This window comes from Trachurus japonicus, chromosome 18, assembly GCF_045865225.1.
Source record: "Trachurus japonicus isolate A0001 chromosome 18, Traja_1.0".
Lineage (NCBI taxonomy): Eukaryota > Metazoa > Chordata > Actinopteri > Carangiformes > Carangidae > Trachurus > Trachurus japonicus.
In genome coordinates this window covers 9,387,034-9,414,688 of record NC_140924.1, presented here as the reverse complement: position 1 = coordinate 9,414,688, position 27,655 = coordinate 9,387,034, and the positions used below count along the sequence as shown (strand labels likewise).

The 27,655-nt window shown below is 41.6% G+C and overlaps 2 protein-coding genes and 1 pseudogene across 4 annotated transcripts in view; 2 read left to right on the top strand and 1 right to left on the bottom strand.

Annotated features, from left to right (window-relative positions):
- LOC146968644 (uncharacterized) overlaps window positions 1-27,655 on the bottom strand; it is a 161,376-nt gene that overhangs the window by 33,226 nt on the left and 100,495 nt on the right. The gene's annotated exons all lie outside the window — the stretch shown is intronic.
- Window positions 13,720-14,814, top strand: LOC146968651 (uncharacterized). 2 transcript variants are annotated; one of them, XM_085759512.1, is made up of 3 exons: window positions 13,720-13,810; window positions 13,896-14,261; window positions 14,480-14,814. In XM_085759512.1, exons 1-3 carry the CDS (start codon window positions 13,762-13,764, stop codon window positions 14,617-14,619), a joined length of 555 nt encoding a protein of 184 aa, XP_085615638.1. In that variant the 5' UTR covers window positions 13,720-13,761; the 3' UTR covers window positions 14,620-14,814. The 2 variants fall into 2 exon arrangements, with proteins under 2 accessions (XP_085615638.1, XP_085615637.1); XM_085759511.1 differs by having other exon boundaries at window positions 14,453-14,814.
- LOC146968650 (uncharacterized) lies at window positions 23,230-24,190 on the top strand (annotated as a pseudogene). The gene is made up of 2 exons (XR_015034223.1): window positions 23,230-23,578; window positions 23,840-24,190. The product of XR_015034223.1 is annotated as an uncharacterized LOC146968650 (transcript).

Sequence of the window (27,655 nt, the reverse complement as noted above, 5' to 3'; positions counted from 1 at the left end):
CTCATTTACAACTCACATACTGAATACTTAGAAAAGGCATTAATGTCACATAAGATTTTTATTTTTCCAAACAATGCCACTGTATACCATGAAATCGTTCAATCAATAGCATTATTTTGTGTAAATAAACAGTCATATTATTCATATTGTAGTCTACTGGTTATTATTACCATAAAGTCAAGGACTATCGTAGTTATAAACCTTTTTTATATGTCAATACAATATGCCACCCGTCTACAGATTGTGACCCTATCTGGCCCCCCCAAGAAAAAAATCCTAGACACGCCCCTGGTTCAGTGGCAGCGTGACCGTAGGAAACCACGTTAACTCAGCGGAGACCGGAGCTGTCGGCTCAGGTGGAGGTGGCGTCTGTGAAAAGGTAACGCAGTGAGGAGGAATGGAGCGTTACACTGATGCTGCATTCACCTGCAGTCGGGCAGACGGCCGTCGCTAATAAACCATATGTCATTTTAGTCACAGAAGTCCAGAGAAAGCCGGTAAAACGTGGGTCAGGTAAACAATACCACATCGCCATGACAACATATTGTCACGTGTATTGTTTTGCCTAGTGCTGACGGACCACTTGTTTACATAGAGGCTTGTTTATGCCGTTACCTGCAGCGGCTGTCGTCCATCTGCCTTAAGCCTGATTTCACATGAATGCAGCATGAAAAATACGACTGAGTTGCTTGCGATCTACAAGCGCACCGCTAGATAGGAGGAATTCTTACACAAGATATACCTTTAATTTTTCTGAGAATCGGGACAGCACTTTAGCGGGAGCGCACATTTTTGAGATTGAGGGTTAAGTGGAGTTGGAATTCACCCTAAACCTGTAGGAAACAGCTGAAGACTCTTCAAATGACGTCTGATATGAGGCTTCAACGGTGAGCTTCACAGGAGGAAACAGATTGAAAAGAGCAAACAGACTGAAGATGAACTCTGCTGGAGAGAAAACTAAGAACAAACTTCTTACCTGAAGTGACTGAAGCCAGTGGCGTCATTAGGCCTATTTTAGGGGGGCTTCAGCCCCCCTAAAATATTCTTAAGCCCCCCCAAATAATTTGGTGTTCTTTTATTATGTGACATTTTTTGTGACATATATTCTCCTTTTAAGAACCCCAGCTGTCATCGCATTTGTCTCTTGTTATTTCTGATTTGTTTAATTTAATTAGTTTGTTGAGTGTGTGACCACCCCCCTCCCAGTTGTGAGTTGGTTGCGCCCATGTAGCTAGTGGCGGCTTGTTTGAAGCTCCGCTCCGAGCCTGCAGTGACGGGCTGCAGGAGCTCTGATGTCAACAGAGGAAGAGTAAGGAGTCAGTCCACCTGTAGCTAAAAGCAGGACTAGCAGGCATCAGACAGTAAGCTACTACATCTCTAAATAGCAGTGTTGATGTCAAAATGACCGCGATATTTTTTAAATTAATGTGAAATATTAATTGCGTTGTAAACGGGTCAGTTTTAAAGCTAGAGCGAAGATACAGATATAAAACCAGGAGACTCTAGGTTTCTGTTGGTACCAACCATGGCATGATAGCTTGTCAGAAAACGGGCTAAATAATGCTCCAAAGTTCGGCTAGATTCTGGTGAGGAAAACTTTTAAACGGGGATCCTGAACACTCCTGTGTGTGTTTCTCTCTCTCTCTCTCTCTCTCTCTCTCTCTCTCTCTCTCTCTCTGTCTGTCTCATGTGCCGTGTGTGTGTGTGTGTGTGTGTGTGTGTGTGTGTGTGTGTGTGTGTGTGTGTGTGTGTGCGCGTGTGCTGTGTATGTGTGTAATGTGTTAACATGAATCTGGTACTTTATAGCTTGGCTGTGTTAAAGAAAATAACATTTAGCAGTAAAACAGATTATTTAATGGATTCATTTGATATACTAATGATATCTGGTGACACTGCAGGCAGCACAGACAGACAGGGAGAGGAATGCTGTAGGGAGAGGCCAGACTGAGACATGTCCTGAAGATGCAGAAGATCAGGTAAGACACAGGAATATATAAAAACAGCATGATAACAATATATAGGTAGGCTATAAATATATATATTTTTAAACCTAGTCCAAATAAAACTACTAATAAAAGCAGAATATTCAAATTAAAATGATTCTCAGGGTCAGTCATTTGAACCACCCCCCAATGTCTATTTCAGCTCAGAAAAAAAAAGAAATCAGAAATTTCTTGTGAAGGTCCTGGTTGTGTAGAAGATGAAGGGGTTTCTAGGGTGAAGTGTGCACTCTTTTTACCATAAATATCTGCTCCAGTTGGAGTCACACTTCATTTCTGTTGTCTGGTCTTATTTGAATTGGAAAATGTGAAGAGGTCTGAGTGAAATCAAAATGAGCCAAAAACAGCTGTATTTGGATGGAGTGTATAACCATTATGACACAGGCTACTAGTGAAATATAATTAGTTTTCCAGTCTGGTACCTTAGGTACCAGACGTCAAATTCGGCCTGGACATATCCATGATAGTCAAACATTTGAAAAATTACTCAGGTTCACTTTTTTTAGCATCTACTTTTACCCAGTTACTCATTAGATGTACTACTTTACTTATTCTTAGATTCAACTAGCCCATGATTCAATACTCTAAATTTACTCTAAATTCTAAATGTTGTGTTTTTTCCGGTCATTGTGAAAGTTCGTGCTTGCGCACTACATTCGCTCACATCCTGTGGATCTACTGGGGGCTAAGCCCCCCCTGTCCTTAAAACCTAGTGACGCCCCTGACTGAAGCACAGGAGAGCTGATGAAGATGGAGAGGCTTCGTGTGAGTCTGAAGAGAAATCACTGCAGAGCTACATCATCAGGACGTATTTATACTGATAGTGTCAGTTTCACTTTCAGCAAGTGCGTCTGTGTGTGTCGGGGGGGGGGCACTTCAAAAGAGCCGTTTGGGCCCTTTCCCACCACATCAAAACCCAGTCAAGGAACTTTCAATTTCGATTTTAAAATCCCTTGAAGCTGGAGTTGATTATTTGTCTAGGTCCAGGGGTGGATTGGCCATAGGGAGTACCGGGAGTGGGCCGGTCACTAATGGGCCGATAGGCGGCCGTTTTTTATTTATTTATTTAACTTTTTTTTCCGCCATGCCTCGCCTTGCCTATTGTAACTCTCCCGGCCCAGGGAGAGAGACATGCATCGGCTCGGCCCACAGTGCTCAGCTGCAGACACAGCAGAGAGGTGACGATTGGCCCAGTGACTTGTCTACCTGGCCCAACGGCCCTATGAGAGGCTACAGAGGCCCAGGAGTCCCACCCACGCATGTTCTACACCCCCCCTCGTCCAATCACTTTTAATGATGAGGAGTCATGATGAGAGAGAGAGCGAGAGAGAGAAAAAACAACACACCAGCGCACGGAAAAGAAAAGTAAAAAAAAAAACCGCAAAGGCAGCGCGGAAAAATGGAGGAAAGTAACAGAAAAAGAAAAGCTCTAGCAGCACAGACTGCTAAAAGTACAACAATTACGCAGATCAGGGGCCGCCTGGCCTGGCCGGGGCTAGAAGCACCGATGCTGCAGCTTCAGCAGCAGGTCCTTCACGTGAGTCTGAAGAGAGTGAGGCTCCCATTACCAGTGCCCTTATGGTGCAGGAGGAGGCTGAAAAAATAAGTGTTGAGGAAGACTCTCAACCATGTGAAGGAGGTTAATGATACCGTGTTAAGCAGGTATGTGCTTTCCAGAAGGGTGTGGATAAACATTCATTAAAATACTGTAAATGGTCCAGAACGGTTGCTACTGTATGAACTTTACTTGACATAATAAATAGCTATAGCTAATAACTCTGATGGTGTGGTGTGTTACAGCTAAAGTATTGGAAAACAATAACTATATTCATATACTATCCTGATTAATTGATTAGCCTAGTTGCTTTTATTAAAGTGACCTCACTCAAATTTGGTCTTGAAGGACATTGAGCTAACAACTTAACAAATATGTAGGCTATGCTTTCCATATTTTTTCAGTCAGTGTTTATGGTTTATTGTCCTTTCAACAGTTTAACATTATACAGTTCAAATTAATAAAACACAGATTAACTACTGTTACAGTAAAAAATCATTCTGCATACATATTACTCATGATGCAGTACAAGCATGTCTTGTCATGCTTCATTGTCTATACATTATGTTGAGCTGTACTGTCTTTCTAAGATAAAATTAGTGTTTGTCCATTTTTCAGATCATTGTACTATTGTTTTCCATACTTTAGCCAACTAGCCAAAGTTCTGATTGCACGCAGACTCATTATGTGCATGTAATCGTGTCCAAACTTAACTTATTCCACACTATTCCTCTACTTTGTTGTATATTGTATATCGTTTAGTAGTGGTGTTATTAAGAGCTTGTGTGTTTGTATGTACATCAACAGTGCTAGTTGGCAAAATATCCGCGCGCAGATAGTGGGCCGGTCTGGACCAAAAAGTCCAGGGCCAATTCTTTGTCCCAGTCCACCCCTGGTCTAGGTTCCTAGACAACCTAGACAAATAGCCTAACCAAGTCCAGTTTTCGATTTTAAAATTCCTTTGAGACATTATGTTACATTGAAAACACTGAGACACAAATAACAAATAGGCTACATTTCAAACACTGAACAGGAACGGGACTCAAAACCAAAGTGATGAGGTTTGTTCAGTGTGATGTTGAGGTTGAGTGTTGTGTTGAGCTGAATGAGTTCCTCAACACTGGCTGCTGGTTTCTAATGGAGACAGATGTTTGTCTGAACAGCTGTGTGGTTCATCTATCAGTGGAAACACACTGAGACATAACGGAGGTGTGAAGCAGCACAGTGACACCTGCTGGACAAACTCTACATGTGCTACAGTAATAACCCAGAAACACATTGTCCATTAAAACATCCTATTGATAATAAACACCTGCTGATGTCACTTCTTCATGTAGTTTAGAGCCAATGTCTCTGAGAGCTCATGAGTTTGAATCTGAACCTTCATTAGATGATGTTTACACACGTTTACACTGGATCAGGATCATGGAAATGTTTTATATCAGTCATTTAGTCAGTGTGCAGAAAGTGGAGGCAGTTACAATGAATGGATAAATAGATCAATATGGCAAAGTTCAAAGTGAAGTGTCAAAGAGAAAAGACTGGAAAGTGTTTGAGTGGAGGGAGTCGTATCTAGAGAGAGAAATACAGCAGAAACACTCTGACACACAGGAGAGTCACAACTACTTCACTCTGGTAGAAATACACATTTATTTATTGCAAAAAAAAGTTTTTTACATCTCAAAGTCACTCAACTTTGGTTTGACTGATATCACCTTATGTAAATAAAAAATTAAGATTCTAGATTTAAAAAAAAAAAAAGAGTTATCTGCTTTTGCAAATGAACTCTTCATATATATATATATATAAACATAATTATTTTATTGCAAAAAGAACATGTCGAACATCTCTTCGTCCTCTGCATCATAAAAAAACACAACAATATTACAACTCTGCATTAAGACTCATAGAAAAGTCAGAACAACTTCACTCCTGGTTCGATTGATAATAAAAATATTAATAAAGTGCAAAACTGGTGGATGAAGCAGAAAGACGAGACGATCGAGGATAACAACTTCAACACAATGACGCTGAGTTTTACACTGTAAAAATATTCATGTCATGTGACTGACAGTAGACGATATAAAGGCAGTAATAATCATCACAGAGACTGAGGTGGGACTTGAACCCACGTCTGTCCGGTCTGGTTCTGTGGTCTGTCTGTCCAGCTAAAGGGCAGGATACAGAGACTCCTGAGGATCTGCTCTGAGCTGGTGGGTGTATCTGTGGAGAGCGGTTTTCTCCACAGTTGGACTGAGCACTCCCTGAGGCTGGCCAGGAAAATCACCCTGGACCCTTCACATGTGCTACATGAAGACCGACTCCTGTCCTCTGGGAGACGCTTTAGGGTTCCACGCTGCAGGAAAAACAAAGTTTTCCTTTGTCCCTCACTCCACGGCTCTGAACAACTCACATGATCTGTTCTGACTGGAACGGGAGGAGAGTATGAAATGTGTTGAGTGGAAATGTGGGAATTCCTGAGCTGCTGTGCGGCACAAATGTCCGTTAAGGACAATAAAGGTCTTTTAAGTTAAGTTTAAGTTTAAAACCTCAGCAATGTGATGTACAATCTGACCTCCTTTTCTTCAGGACAACCTGAGCTTTCAGAATATTCATTCTGCAGTGGAGTCATGTGAACGTAGATGAAGCTATACGATAAGAAGAAGAAAGGGGAAAAAAACGTAAAAAAAATATAAATATATATATTTACATTATTTACAAAAATGCCCCACTCATCTGACATGAAAACGACAACAAAGCAGCGATACGAGCGACAGCGACAAAAATAAAAGGTCTGGTGTGAACACCTTTAACGCTTCAACACAAACCCACAGTCACACAGATCATAAACATAAACACACTGCCTTCAGATCATCATCATCCAGTACTGTAACAGAGTCTCTGTGTGACGACTCTGCTGAGGACCTGAGGCTCTGGTGACTGGTTGTGACAGTCAGAAGGACCAGTTGGTCCTGACCGGTCTGATCTGGTCTCTGATGGTTTGTCTTTACACCACTGAACTGAGCTTTAGTGGATTTAGTGAAACAAGGACTGGAGCAGCAGCAGAGTTTGACCTGGCTAAGCTAACAGATGTTTGATGCCTCGTATTATGTGCTGGGACCCTGTTTGTACTGTTGATGCCGTTTGGTGCTGTTCTGAGCATTATTTGTGGCTATAAGTGGCTTTTTGATCGGTGGATAGTGGATCCGTATACTGCGCTGTTTGTTATGGTGCAGTCATTGCTAACGTTGCTACAGCTAGAGAAGCTAGCGGTTAGCCGACTTCATCTCTTCAGGGGGGTATAACTCGGTGTTACGGTGCGTTGGACCATGGGTTAAACTTACGCCAGAATATCCCTTTAATGATTTAAAGGCCAAACTCGGAAACTTTAAGAACATGGATTAAAACAACAGTAGCTGATCCAGAGACTCAGGTTCTGTTGATACGACAGAGGACGGTGGTTCAGACAGAGTCCAGTTAGATCTGATGGACTGAAGCTTAGAGACTCTGAGTCTCTGCAGCTGTGTGGATGTTTTCTCTCTTAGATTTGATTAAATGAAGCCAGAGAGCAAAGGAGTGACAGAGAACCAGTAAAACTGCTGCTGTCAGTCCAACATAGAGGCCAATCCTTCCTCGACTCTCTGGTTCTGGTCTCTGTGGTTCTTGTCTCCGTGTTTCTGGTCTCTCTGGTTCTGGTTCACCAAAAGCTGTTGTAAGACACAAGACATAAAAACAATCTGACTCTACTGCAGGATGTCCAAAGTCCGGCCCGGGGGCCAATTGTGACCCGTGTTCAAATTACCACCGGCCCACAGTCATAAAATCAATAATATGCAGACCACCAGCACATACAAAGAAAAGCTATTCTATATTTCACCAGACGATAGCAGCAGACCTGTGGCCACATTCTAACCGCGCGACCCTTGACCCTTTCCAGCCCATTTCTAAAATAAAATATAAAATATAATATGCAGTGTTTCAAATGAACCTAGATATGTTAAATTTTTTTTCCAGACAGACTTTCTCTTCATTTTTATGTGGTCTTCAAATATGAAAAGCAGAGTGATTTTGGTAAAAAAAATTAGATTTATTTACATTCAATGTGAAGAAATGGAAAGAATGCCATTTGGAATAAAAAATGTATTAAATAGTTCATTTGCATTTAATGTTAATGGTTCAAAGGATGTCAGGCTGAATGGATTTTCACCTCACCATATCTGGCCCTTTGCAAAAAGTTTGGACTCCACTGCTCTACTGAACCAACTCACCAGTGACGTTCAGTCGACATTCATCAGATCCACTCCCATACTCAGTGAGAACTTCACACTGGCACCATCCTGAGTCTTCAGTCCTGAGTCTGGACACATGAAGTCTGACTCGTCCTTCTCTGAGGACGTCTCTGTCACACTGGACTCGTCCTGAAAACTGTTTATCATGAGACTCTGAGACCTCATCACCCTCATGTAGATGATACAGGACTAATGGTTTTTCATCAGTGAAGAGTCGACAGTAGACGATGAGTGAGTCTGCTGAACCCTGAGTGTTGGTGAAGGTCCACTCCAGTGTGATGTTGTGGTTCTCCTCTGCCTGATAGGAGCTCTGTGTCACCTTCACTACAAATGTTGGTTCTGAGGAGACAGAGGGAAAGTGAGGAGCAGAGTAACTGAGGACTTGTATCAGTTTGTAGAGAATAAAGTGAAGGAGTAAACTCACCACAGACACAGGAGGTCAGTGTGAGGAGCAGCAGGAAGCAGCACATCATCTTCTCCCTGTCACAGGAGACAACAACACATCACACTCACTTCTTCCTCTTCAGGAGTTTTGGTGCAGTAATATATTTATGTCACAAGGTGGCGCCAGTGAAATGATCACAGACTGGAAACAACAGACTGAAGCTCAGTGGATCGATGTGATACATCTGCTACAATAATTACAGTATAATATATTAATAACAAAAAGAGTTTAATGGAACAAATGTCAGATTTCTCACATTCTTCTTCTCTTAGATTTAAACTTTTCAGGAGAAACTTTATAAACCACCAGGTCAGAAATGATCCAGAACATCAGAGACCAACATGTGGAGCAGCTGGAGTCATGATGACATCAGGCCGACAGGTCAGGTCCATGTAACCCTCTCATTATAACACAGACCGTTAACTGTATTATGTACAACAGCTATAATAATGTAGTGGTCATTCTATATAGATATATGCTGTAATGAAAAAAAATAACCTTAAATGTTTCAATCAGCTAATAATGACAATAATAATCAAAATGATGTTGCATTTATAACACCCCTGAGAGCATAGAGACAGTTTGAGACTGGAGCTGGAGGCAGCAGTGATGCTGCAGCAGAAACACAGTTTATACCCCACAACAGAGCTGAAGCTCCAAGACCAGACAGGACAGACCATGAAGTTAAGTCCATTTATGTCCTCTGTGTGTAAAACCAGTGTGTGTGTGTTTCTAAACACATCAGACTAAACAGTTAAATCTACAGAGAGAAAAAGTGACTTTATCTTCTTCTCTCTTCAGTTTTATTCAGATTCTGACATCAGACTGTGTCTCTATTAAAACTCACAACCAAACCAAACCAAACCAAACACTAAACAGACTCACACACAACAACAACAACATCATCAGCTCCTTCAGTCTCTTCTGCCATTGTAGGGCAACATACAAGAGATTCAACTACAACTGAAACCTGACACTGAGTACAGTTTTATATAGAGGAAGGAGGAGGAGCAGTGGGTGGGGACTGATCTGTGATTGGCTGACTTTCACATGACTCCACCAATGCAATCTAAGGCACCGGGGAGGGGAGGGAGAAGTTCTCAGCGCTGTTGCACAGCTGCATGAAGCAGTTTAGTCTCACTACTTCTCTGTGAGCAACACACAGTGTCTGCTGCTGCTGCTGCTAGAAACTCTGTCTGAACTCATCAATGAACAACAACAACTAAACCAGGAAACTCAGCCCAAGAACAACCTGCTACACATTCTCCTCTAACTCTCTCACTTCATCTGTCCCTTAACTGTTAACAAACGTGCAGAATCACAACAGCAACACAACACAACACACAGCTCCAAAGTTTACCTGCTGGTGTCAAAGTCTGCAGCATCTTCTTAGAAAACAAACCTGGACGTGGCTGAGAAATCCTTCTGTGTGAATAAAAACCCCGGGCGCTGCACAAACTCTGCAAAGACCGTAGCCTATATACTCGCTCCTAGAAACACCTCCCCTAAAAAAAAAAAACAAACCCCGCCCTCAGCTTTGAAACCACCTCAGTGCACCCTTCACAGACTCATTTCATTTATTTATTTATTTGTAAAGGGACTCCACATGGACTGTGGTCGGTCACCGGTTGATTCATAGAGAACAGATCTGAGGTCTGTTTAAAACCTCCACACGTTCACAATAAAGTCAGAAAGAAAAGAAAAGAAAAGAAAAGAAAAGAAAAGAAAAGAAAAGAAAAGAAAAGTGTCTCGGACGTTTTTAAAATGTAAAAACAGTTTCAATCCACAGAGTCAGAACAAGTTGACTCTGATGAACACAGGTTGATCTTCAGTGTTTCCATCAGGACTCTGGTCAGACTCTGAACCACACAACACACACAGACACACAACAGCAACAACAACAACACCACACTGAGGTCAGTTCAGAGCTTCATGTTCAGTCCGTGGTCCAAAGAAGAGTGAGGAGAGGAAGCAGAGTGTCAGGGTTTATAAAGGGGGGAGGGGCTTCACTGAGGGAGGGAGGACAGAGAAACCAACTGGTTCAGCCAATGGGAGACAAGGTTCACACTCATTTCTCTGCTCTCAGCACTGGAGAAGAGAGTAACGACAGCATTGGTTCAATGGAAGCGCCTCCTGATGGCGGAATATGGGTATTGCAAAAGCGCCCAAGAACTGACAACTCTGCATTGTTGGTGAATGAGCAAGTGCAGTGTTTTCAATAATTTAAGGACATTTATAGATCACCCACGTTAATAGCATCATTGAGGATCCTTTACAGATAAACATTAAAGCAGAAGTAAGCGATATTTTTGTGTTAATATAAGTCTTAAATAGTTATATCTTCCGACAGCAATCACTTACATAGAGTGTTTGGACCGAAACACGGGTCTGTCAGTCACTCTGCTCTGCTCTGAGTCGAGGAGAAAACTTTTCTCGTATCCTACAAGTTTTATCCAATGAGGAGAGAGAACGGCATGCAGGGCTGTAGCCAAGGGATGCGCGTGAATGTGGTGACGTAGGGACGAGGACCAATAGATCCATGACGAGGGCGGGGGCTGCCACCTCCATCGGCTGACAAGACGTTATGGTGCGTTCAAGGCAGCCCGTAACTCGTGTTTTTCCGACCTGTGAAGTCGTACCAGTTTGATCTGGTACGACTTCACGGGTCAGAAGTTACGAGTGGCCGTTATAGTGACTTTCACAGGTAAAACATGAGTAAACAGACGAGGTCCCGACGCCGTCCGACGAGGCCCGACAGTCAGGGGGAGTTTAACTTCAACTTTGACTTAAACTTTATTGTCCCCAGAGGGAAACTTACTTTGCAGGCCGGTTAAAACATAAAACATAGAAAACACATTCACACAACTGATCTACATTCAACAGCGACTGTAGGAGGAGAGTCAGAGCAGAGTCACAAGGAAGGGGAAATGGTCCGAGAGGAGGAGAGGACGGAGTCTAAAGCCAGGGACACACCGGCCTGACTGTCGGGCCTCGTCGGACGGCGTCGGGACCTCGTCTGTTTACTCATGTTACAGCACGTTGTGCAACCTCTGATTAAAGGAAGGTGACAATTGCTACCTTCAAGGGAGGGTCCAGTTCAATTATAAGAGTTGGAGAGAGGTGAATTAAAGATATCTTGAACTGGAATTATGACTAGTCAGAATCAAATTGTAGATATCTCAAACTGGAATTAGTACTAGTCGTAATTCAGTTACAGATATCCCTAATTCACATAGCGGATATCTGCAACTGAATTGTAAAAATCTGTAATGATAAACCCCAGACATGAACAGCAAAAGTGACGTAATTTGTCCTAGGAAGAATGTAGTTGTCGATATCGGAACTGAAAACTGAATTACAGATAGCTGCAACTCATTTCCAGTCTGACTTTTAAATGTTAAAATGGCTTGCCATATACGTGCGTCTGAAGCCTCCATCCACCAATGGTTACGCTTGTAAAGAAATCAGTTATTTTCCACAGTTGGAATAATTTTCATGTTGGTGCAGTTAATTACAGGGCAGCAGCAAAGGAGTTGTGTGTTTCTACATCACAAAACATATTAGCCTAATATTGTTTTCATTTAGTGATGCAGGTCTGTTAAAGTTTGGGTTAGGCCACAGAAATAGAACAGTCTCACTGAATCAGAACTGAAAAGGATCTGAGTGGTCATGAAAAGGTGAATATTGTTAATTGATGCAGTCGTTCAGTACGTTTTGATTAAACAATCTGCCTTGAGTTCATATTTATATCATAATACAGTTTCATCAATGATCTGTGCTGGATATGAGTTGAAAATGCGATTACATTGATTGTGGTTTGTCAAATAGCCTATTGTAAAGCAATATGTCCACCAAATATATGTTAGTTTAATATAATTCAGCAATAAATATTTAATGTTTCAACTCGATTTCGAATTGCGACTTTGGCGCTGGCGGCAAATCAGAGACAACGCGCAGGCGCGCAGGGTAGCTTTAGTCAAAGTCCTTCCCATATTAGAACGTCTCTGCTTTAGTCTACCTCCGAGGAGTCGGAGCTGGGGAGTCGATCTGCCTGTTATAGTGGGTGCAAGTTATAGACTGTATTAACGCAGGGACTTTGACAGAGCAGAGGATGTAACACTGTGTCTGTCTGTTGTCTCGACAGAGGAACCTGCATCTCATGTCAGGTATGTTTTCTATGAACTTGTACTATCGCTGCGTGTTGTTTAACTTCACTGCTCTGATCACTGCAAAGTTCTAGTTGATAAATCACGTTAGAGGAAACTATGACAGAGAAGAATCTGTTGTTTCACCACCTGACTCGCTTCTCCTCTTCTCTTCTCCGTCTGTAGATGAAGAGATGAAGCGTCTCAAAGTTTATCACTGATGTTGTCTGTTAGACTGTTAACAGACAGCAACACAACTGTCTGTCATGTCTGTCTGTCAGGACTTGACTTGTTCTTCACAGGTTGAGTTTGTGTTGGAGACAGAAACTTGGAGTCAGCTGTGTCAGTCTGCTGTCGTGGTTTAGTTGTTGTTGTTGTTAATTGTGTGTTGGTCACAGAGAAGGAAACATACAGAGTAGCTCCTATATAATAATAATGACTCTGATGCTGAGTCTTCATGTGTCCACTTTATTTCTGACTGATATTGTCCCACTTTGTTTCTATGGAGTGTGACGCTGTTCACTGCTCATTTATTCAGACTTTTTCTCTGTGTTTAGCTTTAATGACGTTTTAGAAACTTTTGTGTCTCATTAAATCACCAGCTTTAGAGATCGACGAGACTCCGATCACCCTCGACTGTATAACACGGCTGTGAAGGGAAGAAATAGGAAAGGAGGCGTGTCCATCTCTTAAAGAGCCAGAACAGAAATTCACATTTATCAGGACTGATCTGAAGGTAAGAGACTGTATCTAGTCTGTTCTTACTCAGTTTAAGCTGCTGTTTAGTGTTTACACTCTGAATATGAAAATACCTATAAAACATTGAATTGTCATTCTATAAATCAGGGTAAATGTCAGAACATCCAAAAACTGAAATAACCAGTATTTCTTTTAGAGAAATAAAATCAATGTTTCCATAATGTTCCCTCTTAATGTGTGGAGCTGAAGCTTTAACAACTCTTTAAATCTGTTTGTGAAAATAATTGTTTTTAGTAAATTACTTTGTCAGCTGTGTTACAGACAAACATCAGGTCATATAAAACATGTTTGAAGTACAACAACCAAACATAACACAGAACAGGAGACATGAGGAAAACTAGATACATCTTTCTTGAACAACGTGTTATTAATATTATACAGTATATAATATTGTACCAGATGTATCACATTGATCCATTGAGCTTCAGTCTGTTATTCTCCAGTTTTAATCATTTTAGTGGCGCCACCTTGTGACATAAATATATTACTGCACCAAAACTCCTGAAGAGGAAGAAGTGAGTGTAGATGTAGTTGTTGATGTGTTGTTGTCTCCTGTGACAGGGAGAAGATGATGTGCTGCTTCCTGCTGCTCCTCACACTGACCTCCTGTGTCTGTGGTGAGTTTACTCCTTCACTTTATTCTCTACAAACTGATACAAGTCCTCAGTTAGTCTGCTCCTCACTTTCCCTCTGTCTCCTCAGAACCAACATTTGTAGTGAAGGTGACACAGAGCTCCTATCAGGCAGAGGAGAACCACAACATCACACTGGAGTGGACCTTCAACAACACTCAGGGGTCAGCAGAGCCCTACGTTGTCTACTGTCGACTCTTCACTGATGATCATAAGGGCCCAAAAGTCCTGTATCATCTATCTGAGGGTGTTGAGGTCTCAGAGTCTGAGGATGAAGAGTTTTCAGGACGAGTCCAGTGTGACAGAGACGTCCTCAGAGAAGGACGAGTCAGACTTCATGTGTCCAGACTCAGGACTGAAGACTCAGGATGGTACCAGTGTGAAGTTCTCACTGAACATGGGAGTGGCTCTGATAAATGTCACCTGAACGTCACTGGTGAGTTGATTCAGCTACAGTCATGCTAACAGCTCTGTGAGAAACTCTTTAGTTTCAGAGTCTGGAGGCAGCAGAGAAGGTTTCCTGGAGATTATTATTGTCCAGCTCCAGTTTAAAGGTTTAATTCAGTCTCTCAGTGAAGAAAAGTTTCCTCTTCAGATGAATCACCAACATGTTCATGTCCTTTACAGCAGCTGATGCTCAACCTGAGGCCACAGAACCACCTGATGGACCAGGACCAGAGAGACCAGGACCAGAGAGACCAGGACCAGAGAGTCGGGGAAGGATCAGCCTCTATGTTGCTCTGGGACTGACAGCAGCAGCATTAACAACAGCTCTACTGGTCAAACTCCAGTAGACTGCTGCTGCTCCAGTCGCTGTTTCACTAAATCCACTGAAGCTCAGTTCAGTGGTGTAAAGACAAACCATCAGAGACCGGATCAGACCGGTCAGGACCAACTGGAACCTCTGACTGTCACAACCAGTCACCAGAGCCTCAGGTCCTCAGCAGAGTCGTCACACAGAGACTCTGTCACAGTACTGGATGATGATGATCTGAAGGCAGTGTGTTTATGTTTATGATCTGTGTGACTGTGGGTTTGTGTTGAAGCGTTAAAGGTGTTCACACCTTATTATTTTTGTCGCTGTCGCTCGTATCGCTCCTTTGTTGTCGTTTTCATGTCAGATGAGTGGGGCATTTTTGTAAATAATGTAAATATATATATTTATATTTTCTATGTGTTTTCAAAAATATAGCCTATGTGAAATTTATTTTACGTTTTTTTCCCTTTTCTTCTTCTTATCGTATAGCTTCATCTACGTTCACATGACTCTGACATGACACTGCAGAATGAATATTCTGAAAGCTCAGGTTGTCCTGAAGAAAAGGACGTTAAATAGTGGATTGTACATCACAGTGCTGAAGTTTTATAAACATTAATACACAAGGAGACCAGAGAGAGAAACAGAAGAACAGGCTTTTCATGTTCTAGCTACAGAGTTCATTCAATGTGTAAAATGTTCACAAGACTTTCAACTATTCAGCGATTATTCAACTGTCTTTGATTCATGACAGTGCGTGTGTTCACTGAGGCAGAGACTTTGAGTGTCAATGTGTTGGAGTTGTTTTCCTCGATGTTAGAGGCCAAGCTGAAGCAGTTAGTGTCTCTGTCCTCTGTCTCTTTGGTCTCGTCTCTTTGCACTTTATTATTATTTGTATTATTAATCGAATTGTTCTGACTTACGTGAGTCTTAATGCAGAGTTGTAGTATGTTACTTTTTTACTAACCCTAACCCCTGCTGCTCCATTTAAACTGGATATCTTCCATCTTTGCACTTTATTATTAATATTATTATGAGGCAGCAGTAACCTTATTTACAACGTGAATATGCAATAAATAAATGTTTGTTTCTACCAGAGTGAAGTAGTTGTGACTCTCCTGTGTGTCAGAGTGTTTCTGCTGTATTTCTCTCTCTAGATACGACTCCCTCCACTCAAACACTTTCCAGTCTTTTCTCTTTGACACTTCACTTTGAACTTTGCCATATTGATCTATTTATCCATTCATTGTAACTGCCTCCACTTTCTGCACACTGACTAAATGACTGATATAAAACATTTCCATGATCCTGATCCAGTGTAAACGTGTGTAAACATCATCTAATGAAGGTTCAGATTCAAACTCATGAGCTCTCAGAGACATTGGCTCTCAACTACATGAAGAAGTGACATCAGCAGGTGTTTATTATCAATAGGATGTTTTAATGGACAATGTGTTTCTGGGTTATTACTGTAGCACATGTAGAGTTTGTCCAGCAGGTGTCACTGTGCTGCTTCACCTCCGTTAGGTCTCAGTGTGTTTCCACTGACAGATGAAACATGATGGTTTCTACCTCTAATGTAAAACCACGGACTGTCCTTTAAAGGTAGTGAATCTGACCTCATGAAGATTTTCATTTTCTACTTGTGTTTTTATTGACAGAACTTTTTGTTTGTTGTTTTATTTCCATTGTAAAGCAGCTTATGAGTAGAAACATGGTGGTTTTTATACTTTGTTATTAATTTTTTAATTCAAAATAAAAGCTGGTAAGGAAACTGATCATTTAGAGTTAACCCCAATACTGTAACTTATTGATCCAGTACTGTAACTGTCCTCTTCTTAATCCAGTTGTACTTTACACCTGAACCAGACAACAAGGTGTCAACAACAATGTGTGTGTGTGTGTGTGTGTGTGTGTGAGGGACCCGTATGTCTGTGATTTGTATTGCACCATGTTGAAAAAAGAGCTTATCTGTGTGTTTACTAGTCTGAGGCCGTTGACTCACTGCTGGATCCAGGCCAGGGCGAGAGACACAGGCCTTTCCGTCAAAATAAAAGTACCAAGTACCAAGGGAGGCCGCACTATGGGCTGCACAAGCGCCACACCCATTGCCTGTGTGCATTGTCTCTTGATGTGTTGTTGTCTCCTGTTGACTCTTCAGAAAGCACCAGAACCAAAAGGTTGTGTATCATCTACACCAGGGTGCTGAAGAGTCTCATGATAACCAGTTTTCAGGACGAGTCCAGTGTGACAGAGACGTCCTCAGAGAAGGACGAGTCAGACTTCATGTGTCCAGACTCAGGACTGAAGACTCAGGACGATATGACTGTTGGGTCCTGACTGGTAATGAGAGAGCTTCAGACACCTGTCACCTGAACGTCACTGGTGAGTTGATATAGAGTCAGTAGAGTCAGTAGAGTCAGTAGAAGTCTTAGCGCTGTGTCTGTTTTCTCAACAGAGTGTTTTATGTCTTTTACAGAAGCTGTTGATGAACCAGAACCAGAGACACCAGGACCAGAGAGACCAGAACCAGAACCAGAACCAGAACCAGAACCAGAACCAGAACCAGAACCAGAACCAGAGAGTTGGGGAATGATTGTTGTCTTTGTAGCAGTTTCAGTTTTACTAGTTGTCAGTCTGCGCTACTGTAATCTCCGACTCCGTATGTGTAAATTTAAGAGAGAAAACACCAACACAGCTGCAGAGACTGAGAGTCTCTCTAAGCTTCAGTCCATCAGATCTAACAGGTCTCTGTCTGAACCACCGTCCTCTGTCGTATCAACAGAACCTGAGTCAAAGAACCAAGAGACAGAACCAGGACTGACTCTGGATCAGCTGCTGATGGAGACATGAACTCAAATGTAACATAAAAGCTGTGTCTTCATGTACATATTGTTTTAGTTTTGAGTTTAAATTGAGTTGTTGGTGTTACGCAGCATCAACAGCTGATATCAGTGTTAATAACAACATTCATCTGACTGTTGTTACAATGTAAAATAACCTGTTTTCATGTAAAGATCATGTGAATATCTGGTAAAGTCTATTTTTAACTTTCTAGAAATTTCTATTCTTGATATCTAATATGTTGTAGCATTTATTCTCTTTTTCTATGGACACTGAGTTTGAAATAAAGATATTTACGTATGTAAATAAATCTTTATTTGAGTGAAGTTGTTCTGTCTCTTCTGTGTGAGAGTCTGAAGTCACAGAGTCTAAAAACAACAATAAACTCCACAGAGAGAGACTGACTTCTCTCTGATCGCTGATTGGTCCGTAGATAATGAAGCTCTGAATATTCATGAGGCTGGTTTGACTGGTCTTCCTGAACTTCCTGTAAAGCTCAGATCCTCCTGTGGTCGCTCACCGGTTGATTCATGGAGAACAGATCTGAGGTCTGTTTATGTTTATGATGACAATTAAAGACATTTCAATGAGTTTGTTACCAGATAAAACCTTCAAAGCACTGAACAGTGAATCTGACCTCACAAAGATTTTTTTTAGTAGTTTAGTAGTTTTTTATTGACAGAACTTTTTCTCTGTTGTTTTCTTGTCGTTGTAAAGCAGCTTGTGAGTAGAAACATGATGGTTTTTATATCTAGTTACTACTTTTATCATAAATTTCTGATTACAATAAAAGATTTGTATTTAACTTGGAGAGAGACGTCTTCTTCATAATGAACAGTCATGGTCCATGCATGGTTCTGTCAGGAAACTGACCAGCAGCCAGCAAAAAAGGCTGCATGGCTTTTTTTCAGCAGCCACGGGTTCAGTGAAACTGCGGAAACAGTGGCACTGCTGCTGCTCTACGTGAGAGCAGGGTATATTTCACTCTCTCAGGAGAGAACAGCATATTTATTTAAAGTATTTTGGGGGGGATGACAAAGATTCGAACCGGGGCCGCCTGCAATGAGGACTATAGCTTTATCACATAATAATAATAATAATAATAATAATAATAATAATAATAATAATAATAATAATAAACTTTATTTCTATAGCACCTTTCAAAACCAAGGTTACAAGGTGCTTCACAAAATACGAAATCATTGAGAAAATAAAGCAATCAAAAAATAAAGAAAACGTCATACAGAAAACAGTGAAAAAGCATAAGATAAAATAATGGAAATAGATAAGACAATAGAAACAAAGATCAAAATGTGGGTGGGTGTTCGACCAGCTGAGCTAAACACTACCTCCGGGACCGCTGCATATTTGAAGTGTAGCATTTGGCTTCAGCTTCAATCTGTTGATGAGTCATTAAACCCTGGTTAACACTGAGTCTATCACAGTCAGTGAATGACTGCAGGACAAACTATTGGTGGTTAAACCTTCAACTTCAACTTTATTGTCCCCAGAGGGAAATTTACGTTGCAGGCAGGTAAAACATACCTGAGGAAACACATTCACACACTGATCTACATTCCACAGTGTCTGTAGAGACGAGTTTCAGAGTAGAGACACATGGAAGGGGGAGTGGAACTGGATCCTCCACCATGTTGCGCAACCTCAGGGCAACAAGGGAGGTGACAAGGAAGAGTCCAGTTGTTTTATAAGAGTTTGAACCACATTAAAGTCATTGTTGCTGTTCAAGTCAATTAAAAGATCAGGATCCAGCTCCAGAGAGTCACTAATTAATTAACATGATGACAATTAAAGACATTTCAATGAGATTGTTACCAGATAAAACCTTCAAAGTATTGAGCAGTGAATCTGACCTCAGATTTTCATTTTCTTGTTTTTTTATTGAAAGGACTTTTTGTTGTTGTTTTCTTGTCATTGTGAAGCAGCTTATGAGTAGAAACATGATGGGTTGTCATTACTTTATGATCACAAAATAAAAGCTTTTTATTAAACTTGGAGAGAGACGTCTTCGTCTTCTTGGCCAGCAGTTTACATTAGAGACAAGTCATTAAACACTGATCAATACTGAGTCTGTGTCATCATCAAATATAGTAGCTACTGTTAACTTCTGCCCGTGACCTCTGGGTAAACGCTAGAAGAAAAGAAAGAAACAGCAGCAGGCTGTCCTCGGCTGCTGCTCCGCTCCCTTTAGTACAGTAGGAGGAGATCAAGAGTTTTTCGTCACAACAGTCACAACCCGGCCCGCCCTGTTCGTTGTTCCACAGTGGATTGTTTGAGCTGCTGATTTTCTCTCTGAGGCTGCATCAGCGCCAGGGTTTTTTATTCATCGGAGTTTCTTCTTCTCAAGTCCAGTTTTGTTTTCTTAGAAGATGCTGCAGTCTTTGACACCACCAGGTAAACTTTGTAGCTGTGTGTTGTGTTGTGTTGTGTTGTGATTGTGCACGTTTGTTAAGGGACAGATGAAGTGAGAGTTAGAAGAGAATGAGACTCGTCTTTCTTCTCCTCGGTTTCTGGAGGACTTTCTCTCTGATGACATGACTGTTTAATCCACTACAGAGACTTTATCACCATGAATAACACAAAGCAGAGGGACATTTTACAAGTCATAATACAAAACAAAACAACAACAAAAATTCAAAAATACAAAAAAGAACAATCAAATATGATGAAAGCTAAAAGTTCATAGTTAGGCTAATTACAATCATAATCTAAAAAAAATAAAATAAAGATAGAAAGGCATATTGTTTCCAGCACGGTGACTGTATTGTCAGTACTAGGTTGTTTAGTGCGACTGTGGCAGAAAGGATTAACAGGCTAAACGTCGTTCAGGAAGAGCAGCTGTAGTGTGTTGACTATTACGTTTACCGTTCAGTCAAGTCTAGTGTTGTTGTCTGGTACCAAAATGATGACTAGGATAAACATCTTGTTGTCCAGTCTGACAGACACCGTCCAGCTTAATAAACACTTGACATAGAAAGAAAACCCCCCGGTCACCAGTGTGACGTAGAGTCTGCACGATGTGCACAGACGAACCTCGAAACCTCAAGTAGTCCCCTCCAGCAGCAGAGAGCGGCTCAAGACTGCTGCTGTTTATAATGAGGTTTCGCTACGAAACACGAGAGAAATGGTTTAGTTTTAACCTGAGTGTATCGTGACACCTTTCTAATATGAGTACACTGGTTTATTAGTGGATAAAAACACATTAAAGTTGTTGGAGGAAACTGTGGAGGGACAGGGAACTGACTGGAAGAGACTTATTTTGTGTGTAGATGTGAGAAAGTGTTGTTGGTGTGTTGTGTTTAGTGGGCCATTTAATGTGTCTATTTCTGTTTTAAAAACTGTCAGTTTTGCCGGAAAAACCGTCCGGAGCTCTGACTGCTTTAGGTTGGTGACATATACATAGGGGAGCATACGTCAGTCCGACTGCCCAAAAGTCCGACGGCTCATTTCTCCGACTACCCATTCTACAGTGTTAAGGTTAGGTTTAGGGTAAGGTTAAGGGTTAGGGCTACTTAAGTCAGAGAAGTGGGAGGTCGGACTAATGGACGCAAAAATAAAGAAATGTATGGTCTGAGAAATGGGTAGTCGGACAGACGTCATGCGCCCTATCAGTCCCCGCCCACTCCTCCTCCTCCTTTTTTTTTTAAAGTATATTTTTTTGGCTTTTCATGCCTTTATTTGATAGGACAGTTGAGAGTGTGACAGGAAATGGGAGCAGAGATGGGGGGAATGACATGCAGGATAGGGCCGTCCGACGCGGGACCCGAACCGGGGCGCGATATTTTTTTTCCTACTACGGCCAGCCAAGACCCGCCTTACTCCACCTCTGATTGGCTGCCTCTGCAAGGCTAAGCCTATCCCTGCATCTTACCCTAACCTTAACCACTCCCTTCACACGCCTAAACCAACCGTCTTTGCCTAAACCTAACCGTCAGAGTAGAGGGCATCGTGATAAGCCAATCAGAGGCCTAGTAAGGCGGGTCTTTGCCTGGCCATAGCAGGAAAAAAAATTTTGCAACCGGGCCGCCTGCAGCGAGGACTATAGCCTCTACACATGGGGCGGGTGCTCTACCAACTGAGCTAAACACTGCCCCACTCCTCCTCCTCCTTCCTCTATTGAGAGTGAGGAGTTGTCGTCACAGCTCAGAGCCCCAATACATCCATGTCAGAGCCCCGCCCCCCTTCTCCGCCATGATGGAAGGATTCCGGTGGCAACAGCCTTACTAGTCTACAGTATGGGCAAAACAAAATCGTCTACTCCGTAATTTACTGTTTTACAATGCCGGAAATCACTGCTGTGTTAAAAACTGCTTCAGTGATTTACTTTCTCCTTATTCTTTCTAGTAATTTGTTGATCTGTTGGCGCAAAAAAGAGCTAGAATTTAGTCGATCTCTCTGCTGTTCTGATGACGTTGCCCCTGGCAACCGATAGCGTCTCCTTCCATCATGGCCGACCATCGTCACGTGACTCCTCACTCTCAATACAAAGCTGTAGCCTACTCAGGTTTGTCAGGTTTCAGTTTGAGTCTCTTGCCTGGTGCTCTACGGTGGCAGAAGAGACTGAAGTCTGACCTGTTATGTGATGTTGTTGTGTGAGTCTGTTTAGTGTTTTGTTTTGTTTGGTTGTGAGTTTTAATAGAGACACAGTCTGATGTCAGAATCTGAATAAAACTGAAGAGAGAAGAAGATAAAGTCACTTTTTCTCTCTGTAGATTTAAGACTTTTTACTTTAGAAACATGGGAGATGGAAGTTTCTCACACACAAAGGACATGGACTTAACTTCATGGTCTGTCCTGTCTTGGAGCTTTAGCTCTGTCGTGGGGATGAACTGTGTCTCTGCTGCAGCATCACTGCTGCCTCCAGCTCCAGCCTCAAACTCTCTCTATACCAGTGGTTTCTAACCTTTTTTGTCTCGTGACCCCATAATGACATCACAAATCACTGGCGACCCCACGATCACGATGTGTCAACTCAGATATTTTTATGTGCTGCATGTTTTCTGAACTCGATTTATATTCATATTCGTATAAAATACAGTTGTTTAAGATTGTGTGTGGTGATTTTATTCATAATTTAAAAAAGAATAATAATTAGTTTAAAAATATTTTTTTATCAGTAGATTTTAAAAAAGAAAAATAAATTTCTACACATTTCAGGAGACACAAGGTTGAAAAACACTGCTCTTTGCTCTCAGTCCAGTCTGTCTTCAACATGAAAATGTAACTTGTCATTCAATCAAACTGACCTAAACAGATTTGACAGCGTTACATGGACCTGACCTGTCGGCCTGACGTCATAATGACTCCAGCTGCTCCACATGTTGGTCTCTGATGTTCTGGATCATTTCTGACCTGATGGTTTATAACGTTTCTCCTGAAAAGTTTAAATCTAAGAGAAGCAGAATGTGAGAAATCTGACATTTGTTCCATTAAACTCTTTGTGTTATTAATATATTATACAGTATATAATCATATAGCTACTCACATTGATCCACTGAGCTTCAGTCTGTTACTTTCCAGTCTGTGATCATTTCACTGGCGCCACCTTGTGACATAAATATATAACTGCACCAAAACTCCTGAAGAGGAAGAAGTGAGTGTAGATGTAGTTGTTGATGTGTTGTTGTCTCCTGTGACAGGGAGAAGATGATGTGCTGCTTCCTGCTGCTCCTCACACTGACCTCCTGTGTCTGTGGTGAGTTTACTCCTTCACTTTATTCTCTACAAACTGATACAAGTCCTCAGTTAGTCTGCTCCTCACTTTCCCTCTGTCTCCTCAGAACCAACAGTGAAGGTGACACAGAGCTCCTATCAGGCAGAGGAGAACCACAACATCACACTGGAGTGGACCTTCACCAACACTCAGGGGTCAGCAGAGCTCCTTAGTGTCTATTGTCGACTCTTCACTGATGAAAAACCATTAGTCCTGTATCATCTACATAAGGGTGTTGAGATCTCAGAGTCTCAGGGTAAACAGTTTTCAGGACGAGTCCAGTGTGACAGAGACGTCCTCAGAGAAGGACGAGTCAGACTTCATGTGTCCAGACTCAGGACTGAAGACTCAGGACGATATGAGTGTTTGGTCCTCACTGAAAATGGGAGTGGCTCCGATAAATGTCACTTAAACGTCACTGGTGAGTTGATTCAGTAGAGTCAGTAGAGTCAGTAGATCTCTGGTGATGGAGGTTACCACCAGTGTTGTTCAGACTCTGCTGCTGAACTAGACCTGATGGAGTTTGTCTGCTCAGCTCTAGATTATTTACTAAGACTGTCATTAATGAACACAACATAGAATAAACTGCACATGGAAACAAACATCAGGAGCTTCAAACACAAACAGTCCACATCTGAACTTTGGACCTGAAGGACCAACAAGTGTTTTATGTCTTTTACAGAAGCTGTTGCTGAACCAGGACCAGAACCAGAACCAGAACCAGGACCAGAACCAGAGAGTTGGGGAATGATTACAGCCTTTGTAGTTGTAACAATAGTAGCAGTTTCAGTTTTACTAGTTGTCAGTCTGCGCTACTGTAATCTCCGACTTCGTATGTGTAAATTTAAGTGAAGAAACACCACCACAGCTGCAGAGACTCAGAGTCTCTCTAAGCTTCAGTCCATCAGATCTAAGTGGACTCTGTCTGAACCACCGTCCTCTGTCGTATCAACAGAACCTGAGTCAAAGAACCAAGAGACAGAACCAGGACTGACTCTGGATCAGCTGCTGATGGAGACATGATCTCAAATGTAACATAAAAGCTGTATCTTCATGTACATATTGTTTTGCTTTTGAGTTTAAATTGAGTTTTTGGTGTTACGCAGCATCAACAGCTGATATCAGTGTCAATAACAACATTCATCTGACTGTTGTTACAATGTAAAAAAGATTATGTGAATATCTGGTAAAGTCTCTTTTTAACTTTCTACAAATTTCTATTCTTGATATCAAATATGTTGTGTAGCTTTTATTCTCTTTCTCTATGGACCTTGAGTTTGAAATAAAGATATTTATGTAAATAAATCTTTATTTTGTTCTGTCTCTTCTGTGTGAGAGTCTGAAGTCACTGAGACTAAAAACAACAATAAACTTTATTAATACTCTTCACACCAAGTGCAACAATAATGATTTAAAAGACGTAAATGACACAACTTGAGCACCAACCAGAAGACGTCGTCATAAAACCTGAACCATCCACAGCTCAGCTCAGTGAGACGTGAACCAGCAGTTCTGACATTAGAGTCACTGACGCTGGTTAATACTGAGTCTGTAGCTTCACTTACAATCTGTGTGAAATGACTCAACAGGAGGATCCACACAAACAGATTGGACTTGATTTATTATTTCATGCTGGTAGTGGTGCCAAAAAGACTCACTGAAAAACACATTTACAAACTTTACTTATACATACAAGATCAAGACAAAAAAACATTTTTAAGTTTAAGATTCCAGGACAGCAGTCAAGGCATCTAACAGTAGAGTACACCAGACAAAACAAAAGAACAAGTAATGTTTTGATAGTCTCATTGCAGAGTCTTTCTCAGCCGGTTTGTTTTGGTCCTCAGTTCAGCCAACCTATGGCGGTTCCTGAGTGTCCTGGAGGTGCAGCGACCTCATGTTGGTGGAAACCAGGACAAGCAGAGGACCTTGTGTTTTGATCAAGTCCCCATCAAGTTCACGGTAGTCTACTTCCTCCTAGTCTGCCCTTCCTCCTTCCTCCTTGTTCTGTGTTTCTGGACTCGCTCCAGCTTGGTTTGGTGTTTTTCAGTACAGCCCACTAATAACACTGGGTTGTTTTCCAGACTCACCCTTCTTAGAGACAAAGACATCTGCAGGTCGGCCATACTTTGTCATGATAGTGAAGTCACCTGAAGGCTTTCATTCCCACCTCCTCAATGTGTGAGCTTTGAGTCTAGACGAGAGCCCATGCAGGTATTTTGTTGATTGGACAACGGACACCTCTTGTCCTCCCAGCTTTAGAGGAGGTTTTGGTGGGTCCCTGCTAAGAATATTGCAGCTCTACTGATTTCAGCCTTTGTGCTTCCTGTTGCGTTGTCATCTGCGTATCCCACTTCTTTATCACAGCATCCCGAGTGGCCATCCAGGGGAGACGTGACCAACAGCCTCTCTAGGCATCTAATCATGGTGTCAAGGTGCCGACTGCAGCAACCTAATTGACATAAAGATAGTACATAACTACAATACATAGTCCAGAAGGAAAGTAAATAATCCAAACAAAGGAGATAGGAGACAAAGGACGAGGTGATGGAGATGTGCACAGGTGGAGCTTACTGTACAGGGCTGAATAGTCCCCTCCCTTTTATGCCTTGCTCCCTCAACACCACTAGATGGCAGTCAGAGGTCATTTACCGGCATCTGACAGGCACTTGAGTGAAGGACTAAAAAGGACTATTTCAGGTGTTTGGTCTTATTCTCTTTGTCAAAGGTCAAAGTGGGAGGAATTGACAGAGGTAGACGACAGAACTGGTCTATCAAAACTCAACCACTAGCTCTGTTGACTTATGTTCCAGATGAAAAGTTTTCAGGTATGGGGGTGGGGGCGTGGTCTTGATGGAGGCGTGATCTTGTCTCTGTGGACAACTTTCTTGCTCTCTCTTACTCATTTTCAGTTTCTCAATCCAGATTGACGATTGACGGTCATCATCACTGAGTCTCAGCATTACTGTCCTGTGTTTCAGTCACTTCAGGTAAGAAGTTTGTTCCTGTAGTTTTCTCTCCAGCAGAGTTCATCTTCAGTCTGTTTGCTCTTTTCAATCTGTTTTCTCCTGTGAAGCTCAAAATGTTGAAGCTTCATATCACGTGAATTGAAGAGTCTTCAGGTGTTTCCTACACATTTAGTCTCCAGTGGCTTCATGATTGGTCCAGAGTGAACTAAGTGAGGTTCATATAGTCTCATGTTGGGGACAGGTAGTGGACTGGTCAGTGAGCTCTGAGATTATCACTTTAATGGACACAACATGATCACATCACAGTGCACTGCTCAAATACTTTACCTTTTTGTCAGAGAGCGGCAGTGCTTCAGATTTTCAGATAAACTTGACCTGACTTGTTGGTATGTTGTCAGACTAGATGTATGTAAAAGACTTACAGTGTGGTGCATTGCTGTGGTAGTGCAGGAGGGTGAGTCAAATTTGGAGTGAGAAGCAGCTGTTACAGCAGATGAGTTAGTATCTTCGAGCTCAGGTTGGAGAAGATAAGGATTTTGATTGATTGATTGATTGATTGATTGATTGATTGATTGATTGATTGATTGATTGATTGATTGATTGATTGATTGATTGATTTATTCGTCCATATGACAAAACATAAACATACACAGAGAAAAATAGGGGTACAGAAGGGGGACATTTCTGTACTTAAAGGTACAGTTCTGTCCTACTGTAGCCTATAGGGCCAATTATTGTACTCTAGAGTACCTATGTGTACCTTTGGGGGGTAAAAAAGGCACATAAATGTTCCAGAATGGTACAAAATTGTCTCTAAAAACGGTACACCTGGAGCAACAAGGGTTTGTACCCTTTTGAGTACATTTCCGTACTTCTATTTTTCTCTGTGTATACACAAACAAGTCAGAATTTCATGATCAATATGGGCGAAAGGGCAAAGGCAGAAGCAAAGCTTACAGAGCGTTGGACACATCACACTTTATTCATCAGTTTTGTCTGTGTGGGTACTTTACACTGTAAACATCTATGTGGTATATTGATGTGTTGATGAAAAGAAGTGATCACCGCTGACACGTCTTCAGTTGCATTCAAAAAGGCGTTTATTACAAGAAAAAGAACAGTGTCAAAAGAATGCCGAATCCTGGAGCATCTCTGGTGCCAATGTGAGATCTCTCTCTCCCGGCCCAAAGGCCTAACTTTATATACATTTTCTAATTCTAAAACTCCACCTTCTCCAACAGTCTTGACCAAAATGGTCAGACAAAGACAGGATCTAAAAACAGAATCTAACCTACACCTTCTGACATTTGACCTTTTGGCTAACTTAAACATAGATATCAAGTATCCCCGAAAACTATGACCCACAGAAAAAGGATGAATGACAAGGAACACATTTCTCAGGGTACATTCCACACTAACTACTAGACACCTAAACATCTTTATATACTGTATGCTGTGAATGTATATGTGCCGTATGCCTTTCTCTCTTGTAACATCTGCATTTATTTATATTTATTCTATTTGAGTAT